At 33.4% G+C, this 7,975-nt stretch overlaps 1 protein-coding gene across 1 annotated transcript in view; it reads left to right on the top strand.

Moving 5' to 3' along the window:
* Positions 1 to 1,265: 1,265 nt before the first annotated feature.
* The window catches only part of LOC106475784 (sodium/calcium exchanger 1-like), a gene marked incomplete at its 5' end in the record, with an annotated part of 22,549 nt that continues 15,839 nt past the window's right edge, over positions 1,266 to 7,975 (top strand). Inside the window, 2 exons of the mRNA XM_013936460.2 lie at positions 1,266 to 1,365; positions 6,437 to 6,559. Of these exons, the coding sequence (XP_013791914.1) occupies positions 1,266 to 1,365; positions 6,437 to 6,559 (223 nt within the window). The remainder of the gene's footprint in view (positions 1,366 to 6,436; positions 6,560 to 7,975) is intronic.

Raw genomic sequence — 7,975 nt, 5'->3', positions numbered from 1 at the left:
AATTAAACCTTATTTTCAATAAGCAATCCTGAAAAATATTTGGGGGTGCTTAACTTTTTTCCAGGTGTATAATTACAAGTATATCGGTGTGATCCAGTTCTATTTTATTCTCACTCCTGACCTTTTTATATTTTAATTAACTTTATATCCTAGTTTACGTTTTTCTAGAAACTGAAAATCAGAATGTTGTAATCAAATAGAAGATCTTACATTTATAGAGGTAAGCTAAGCTAGGTCTTATATTTATAGAGGTAAGCTTAGCTAAGTCTTACATTTATAGAGGTAAGCTTAGCTAGGTCGTACATTTATAGAGGTAAGCTGAGCTAGGTCTTACATTTATATAGGTAAGCTTAGCTAGGTCTTACATTTATATAGGTAAGCTGAGCTAGGTCTTACATTTATAGAGGTAAGCTGAGCTAGGTCTTACATTTATAGAGGTAAGCTTAGCTAAGTCTTATTATTTATAGAGGTAGGCTTAGCTAAGTCTTACATTTATAGAGGTAAGCTTAGCTAGGTCTTACATTTATATAGGTAAGCTGAGCTAGGTCTTACATTTATAGAGGTAAGCTTAGCTAAGTCTTATATTTATAGAGGTAAGCTTAGCTAAGTCTTATATTTATAGAGGTAGGCTTAGCTAAGTCTTATATTTATAGAGGTAAGCTTAGCTAGGTCTTACATTTATATAGGTAAGCTGAGCTAGGTCTTACATTTATAGAGGTAAGCTTAGCTAGGTCTTACATTTACAGAGGTAAGCTGAGCTAAGTCTTACATTTATAGAGGTAAGCTAAGCTAGGTCTTACATTTATAGAGGTAAGCTGAGCTAGGTCTTACATTTATAGAGGTAAGCTGAGCTAGGTCTTACATTTATAGAGGTAAGCTAAGCTAGGTCTTACATTTATAGAGGTAAGCTTAGCTAAGTCTTATATTTATAGAGGTAGGCTTAGCTAAGTCTTACATTTATAGAGGTAAGCTAAGCTAGGTCTTACATTTATAGAGGTAAGCTGAGCTAAGTCTTACATTTATAGAGGTAACCTGAGCTAGGTCTTACATTTGTAGAGGTAAGCTGAGCTAGGTCTTACATTTATAGTACAATGAGTAAATACGTGGGATACAACAACACGAAGAGTACAGACAATAACAGCCATTAATTCTCTTAATCTCAGCAAATAAAACAATTATAAAACTTTATGGTCTCATTATTGTATATCTTTCTATGCGATACTCACAGTTACGAGTAAAGTTTTTACTGTCTTTTCAACCATTAGAATACGGTGGATAAACTCTTCCAAAAAGCCAACGCGTCTTTGACGCTCGGGACGTCATCGTGGAAGGAGCAGTTTATTGAAGCTGTGACTGTAAGTGCAGGTAAGTACGTGCCGTCAGTTTCATGTCTCTAAGCTAACGTAAAGAATTTTAAGGACCACATTACGTTTGATGCGTGGCCCAAACAGCGCCAGTATTGCCAGTAGTCTATTACGTTGCTACGAAACGGTGGCTTTGGTAAAAAAAATAAAAAAATAGAAGTAAACAGATAGTTTATAAAGGAGATAGTCCAACTTGAAATGTTCTGTATTTATTTCTTCGTCGAAAATGAACAGAAGCGATGCTTAAAATCAAAATTACCACTCAAACAGTTTATGTTTATTTATTTTCAATTGTAACCCCGTATTGTTGTTTATTTATTTTCAAGTTTAACCCCGTATTATTGTTTATTTATTTTCAATTTTAACCCCGTATTACACTCAAATAACTAGATCAAAAAGAGTTTCCAGTCAATAAAACCTCAATTCTCATCGTTCTGAGTGTACTGGTAACTGAATATTAGCTGTTTCTTGTAAATGTGACCTTTCATCATTTTGTAAAGTTTTTCGTTTAAGAAAGAGATCACGTTATGCTTTCCTTTGTTTCTATTTGCTACTTTGATCACGTTATGCTTTCCTTTGTTTCTATTTGCTACTTTGATCACGTTATTCTTTTCCTTTGTTTCTATTTGCTACTTTGATCACGTTATGCTTTCCTTTGTTTCTATTTGCTACTTTGATCACGTTATGCTTTCCTTTGTTTCTATTCGCTACTTTAATTTGAAATCTCTTTATTCCAGTTTTTATTTCTATCCTTTTTTAAATTTATTGTATTTCAGTATTTATTGTATCTTTTATTTCATTCTTTATCATTTACCTTAAAGTCTCGCGTTTTTCTTTCTCTTCTATTGTATATTTTTTTTTCTCGGAGCCTTTTTTATCATCTCCACATATCTTTTATTCCTTTCTTATCATCTCCACATATCTTTTATTCCTTTCTTATCATCTCCACATATCTGTTATTCCTTTCTTATCATCTCCACATATCTGTTATTCCTTTCTTATCATCTCCACATATCTGTTATTCCTTTCTTATCATCTCCACATATCTTTTATTCCTTTCTTATCATCTCCACATATCTGTTATTCCTTTCTTATCATCTCCACATATCTTTTATTCCTTTCTCATCATCTCCACATATCTGTTATTCCTTTCTTATCATCTCCACATATTCCTGTTCTTATGGCTGGAAGATGAAAGACATAAATCAGTTTACTATTCATGTTCTTATGGCTAGAAGAGGAAAGACATAAATCAGTTTACTATTCATGTTCTTATGGCTAGAAGAGGAAAGACATAAATCAGTTTACTATTCCTGTTCTTATGGCTAGAAGAGGATAGACATAAATCATGTTACTATTCATGTTCTTATGGCTAGAAGAGGAAAGACATAAATCAGTTTACTATTCATGTTCTTATGGCTGAAAGAGGAAAGACATAAATCAGTTTACTATTCATGTTCTTATGGCTGGAAGATGAAAGACATAAATCAGTTTACTATTCATGTTCTTATGGCTGAAAGAGGAAAGACATAAATCAGGTTACTATTCATGTTCTTATGGCTGGAAGATGAAAGACATAAATCAGTTTACTATTCATGTTCTTATGGCTGGAAGAGGAAAGACATAAATCAGTTTACTATTCATGTTCTTATGGCTGGAAGAGGAAAGACATAAATCAGTTACTATTCCTGTTCTTATGACTAGAAGAGGAAAGTCATAAATCAGTTTACTATTCATGTTCTTATGACTAGAAGAGGAAAGACATAAATCAGTTTACTATTCGTGTTCTTATGACTAGAAGAGGAGAGATATAAATCAGTTTGTTTCTCTTCTTACTTTGTTTCAAAACTAATGAAAAGTTGTTGAGCTGATGATATTTACAGTTTTACAGTGACTCTCAGTGTTACTATTACATATGTAGTAGCAATATTAATAATTATCAGTGACCCAGACTGTTACAACTGTGATAATCATCTAGTGACTGCGACTTATACAGTCACATAAATAGTAACTGTATCAATTATTTAGCAACTGTGACTTATAAAGTCACGTAAATAGCAACAGTATCAATTATCTAGTCACTGTGACTTCTAAAGTCACGTATATAATAAGAATAATAATTATCTAGTAACTGTGACTTATAAAGTCACGTAAATAATAACAGTATCAATTATCTAGTAACTATGACTTCTAAAGGCACGTATATAGTAAGAATATTAATTATCTAGTAACTGTGACTTATAGAGTCACGTATATAGTAATAATATTAATTATCTAGTAACTGTGACTTATAAAGTCACGTATATAGTAAGAATATTAATTATCTAGTAACTGTGACTTCTAAAGGCACGTATATAGTAAAAGTATTAATTATCTAGTAACTGTGACTTATAGAGTCACGTATATAGTAAGAATATTAATTATCTAGTAACTGTGACTTCTAAAGGCACGTATATAGTAAAAGTATTAATTATCTAGTAACTGTGACTTATAGAGTCACGTATATAGTAAGAATATTAATTATCTAGTAACTGTGACTTATAAAGTCACGTCCAGAGTAGCAATATTAAATAATCGTCTACTGTTGCCTGGTTGTTTGCTTTCATTAACGCAAGGCTGTCTTGGCGAATAACCTTCCTCTGTTGAAACTCCCGACTTTTTCTGCCTGAAAAATTCCAACCGTTTTAACCAATCATTTTTCTTGCTGTAACTTAACCTTGCAGTAGCTGGCCTATACCTTTTCTGCTCGGTGATGACCCTTTCCAGAGTTTTTATAGCTGTATCAAATACCTTATTTTTGGCCAATATTCTTTGATTATTTCATTTTCCAGTCCTATTTGGTACATCCGTGTGACTAGTCACGATTGTCACATCATCTTCTGCAGTCATGAAAAATTGTTCGGCCCAAATGATATCGTATAGTCTAGAAATTGAGGTATATTTATCTTTTTCTATTTGATAATATTATATTTCAAACATAAAAGGTGGACTTCCAAATTTAACGGGAGATTTACTGTCGTTATTTTCGAACATTCGTTCACAATCCGGTGAATAACCAATAGCAGTAGGTATGATAAACACCTGAGAACCTGCGATGGGAATTTGGTTCTATTCTCTGGCTTTTTAAGTTAGTTGTTGTATATTAATCCTTCTTTCCTGGCCTTAGTATGTAATTAATGAGATAGATACATCCAGAGAGTTGGTCGTGTACATTATATTAAAATGACTTTTGACCCTCGCCATGTTCGGTCGTACTATATCTGACGACCGTGCATCCTGACAATAGTTCTGCAGCGTATTTTCCATTGCAAGAGACTCCTTCATAAGGCTGTCATGTCTAAAGCATATCACTCTTCCCTGTTGGCTTTCCATAATTCATCTAGTGTACGAAGACGACAGTTTCCCAGTGCCCATTTCAACAGTTCGATTGCATAAAAATCCATAAGCGACTCCATCGATATATCTTCATATGGCGTAGCATGAATACCCGTTTCATTCTCATACTGATTCGGGTATGTATTAATTGAACGGGAGGTGTGATTGTAAGCATTACCTTAATAAACACACACTCTGTTGGTCTAATTTCCAGATGGAGACTATGTTGCTTACTATTGTCTTAGGACACGTGGACGACTTTGCCATCGACCTTTATGTTTATGTATTATTACCTATTACAAGACGACTCACTTTCCTCAGCAAGGCTGGAGAACAATTTGTTATAGGTCTCTTTCTGAGTTGTCCTGGTACCCATATTGATCCATATTTCTTTGTTTTCAAATGACATTATGTAGATAAGATGTCTTTGTCTTGGATATTATAAATCTCCGACCAGAAACACACTTGTGATCCGAGTGTATGAAAGTGGTGTTGCAAAAGCGATAAATTTTCGGTGGTATCACACCTGTGAATCTCAAATAATGTCAAAACGTGGTTCTGATACATTCCGTTCCACCGCGACTTTACATCAGCTGTAGTTGTCACGTGACTTGCTGAGTTGATATTCAAAATAATTTTATTATAATGTACTCAAACGGTATGTTCGTAGTTAATCCATCTTCTGTGGCCTTATTGGTTGTTTAGTATCCTACAATCTATCTATGATAGGTATGGTTTGTTTTCCAACTGTTCCTACAATCTATTTATGATAGGTATGGTTTGTTTTCCAACTTTTCCTACAATCTATATATGATAGGTATGGTTTGTTTTCCAACTTTTCCTACAATCTATCTATGATAGGTATGGTTTGTTTTCCAACTTTTCCTACAATCTATCTATGATAGGTATGGTTTGTTTTCCAACTTTTCCTACAATCTATCTATGATAGGTATGGTTTGTTTTCCAACTTTTCCTACAATCTATCTATGATAAGGTATGGTTTGTTTTCCAACTTTTCCTACAATCTATCTATGATAAGGTATGGTTTGTTTTCCAACTTTTCCTACAATCTATCAAGCTGACGATCAAACTTTTCCTCAAGCTGACGATCAAACTTTTACTTTACATTGTATAATTTGATTTATTTGAGAATATTTTTTCAGTTTAAATTTTAGAACGTTACAGACCACCTTTTAGATATTCGTTTTTAAGTATGAAGGTTATTTTTCGAAAGAAAAGTAAATAATTTGAACATATCTTTGACATAAAAAAATCATGTTCATTAAACCTGAAAGATCGACATTTAATTACTTGTTTTACGAACATGTTGGGCTACCTTTTATAATGAGGTATGAAATTCTTTAGAAAGACACTTTATTTGCAATTTACAATTTTCACGTGCAGAATGAATAATCCGTCTTCATTTAACTGCTCTTATATTGCCATAAGCAACATTTTTATAAAATGCAAACCACTCGGCTCTTCATGGATGCTGTGATGTATAACTAGATGTTGGTTTTGAACCTGGAAAGTCCTGCCGGTGTTATCTTAGTGTTAGATGAAATACAAAAAGGAAATTACCCTAAGATATTATGTTCACCAAATTCATTTTTAAAACACTTTCGGCATGTTTAATTTTGGTTGATAGGGTCTAAATATTGATAATGTTGACTGATTATTGTTTTTGAACGTTATAGGCGACGACGATGGAGAGGGAGAAGAAACTGACGACGATCAAAAACTGCCCTCTTGTGGTGACTATGTCATGCATTTTTTCACCATATTTTGGAAAGTACTGTTTGCTTTCGTTCCACCTGCAGGTAAATATCGACTTTTTTTTCCCTTACCCAACATCTTCAGCTAGAACAGAACTTGGTTTGAATTGTTGTTGTTAAGAGTGGTTTCTTTACAACTCAGTCTAACATCAATAACTTACTGCCCCATTAACAGTGGAACGAAACAGAAACCTAAAAATATCTTAACTACTTTTATATGTTTCTTATGTTCATTGTTTTTAATCTGAATGTTAGTGAAAAGTTTTTTTTATATTCTGTATATGTTATTTAATAATCAAATTAAAAGAATTGATATTATTTCCCCACGAATAGTTAGTGAAGACTTTTATTTATTCTCTAGGTAGAACACAAAAATTTACTTTTTGTACAGTGAGTGATTTTATCATGTTACATTAAGTAATAGGTTGTCGATATATATATATAACTAACATGAAGAATAAGGTTATCCGAATAGGAAACAACGGGAAGAATAGAGTTATCTAGGTAGGAAACAACGGGAAGAATAGAGTTATCTAGGTAGGAAACAACGGGAAGAATAGAGTTATCTAGGTACGAAGCAACGGGAAGAATAGTTATCTAGGTAGGAAACAACGGGAAGAATAGAGTTGTAGGAAACAACAGGAAGAATAGAGTTATCTAGGTAGGAAGCAACGGGAAGAATAGAGTTATCTAGGTGGGAAACAACGGGAAGAATAGAGTTATCTAGGTAGGAAGCAACGGGAAGAATGGAGTTATCTAAGTAGGAAACAACGGGAAGAATAGAGTTATCTAGTTAGGAAACAACGGAAAGAATAGAGTTATCTAGATAAGTAATAAACATGAAATATAGGACTATCTAGTTACCTAACTAACATGATGTAACAACGTGAAGTACATGGTTGTCTTTATAGGTAACAACGTGAAGTATAGGGTTGTCTGTAGCAGTAACAACGTGAAGTATAGGGTTGTCTCTATAGGTAACAACGTGAAGTATAGGGTTGTCACTATAGGTAACAACACGAAGTACATGGTTGTCTCTACAGGTAACAACGTGAAGTACATGGTTGTCTTTATGTGTAACAACGTGAAGTACATGGTTGTCTCTATAGGTAACAATACGAAGTACATGGTTGTCTCTATAGGTAACAACGTGAAGTACATGGTTGTCTCTATAGGTATATGATACCGTAATTAAAATACATTTTTGTTTTCTGTTGCTGTTTGTATTTTACCCATAAAACGTCGGTCACAATTACGACAACCGCCTTGAGATGTTTAACTCCTGCAGGTGAACAATCAAGGTCCTGAAGAAAACCTTGTCTTCAGGTGTTTAACTCCAGCAGGTTAACAGTCAAGGGCCTGAAGAAAGCCACAAAATATTTACAATTTTAATATCTTAATAGACACATCATGGTCACAAGTAAATAGACACCACCGTTTCAGAAAAAAATGAAATTTTCA

Source organism: Limulus polyphemus, unplaced genomic scaffold, assembly GCF_000517525.1.
Source record: "Limulus polyphemus unplaced genomic scaffold, Limulus_polyphemus-2.1.2 Scaffold9166, whole genome shotgun sequence".
NCBI classification, from domain to species: Eukaryota; Metazoa; Arthropoda; class Merostomata; order Xiphosura; family Limulidae; genus Limulus; species Limulus polyphemus.
Note: the sequence above shows the minus strand (reverse complement) of the source record. Positions and strands in the feature narration are given on the sequence as shown.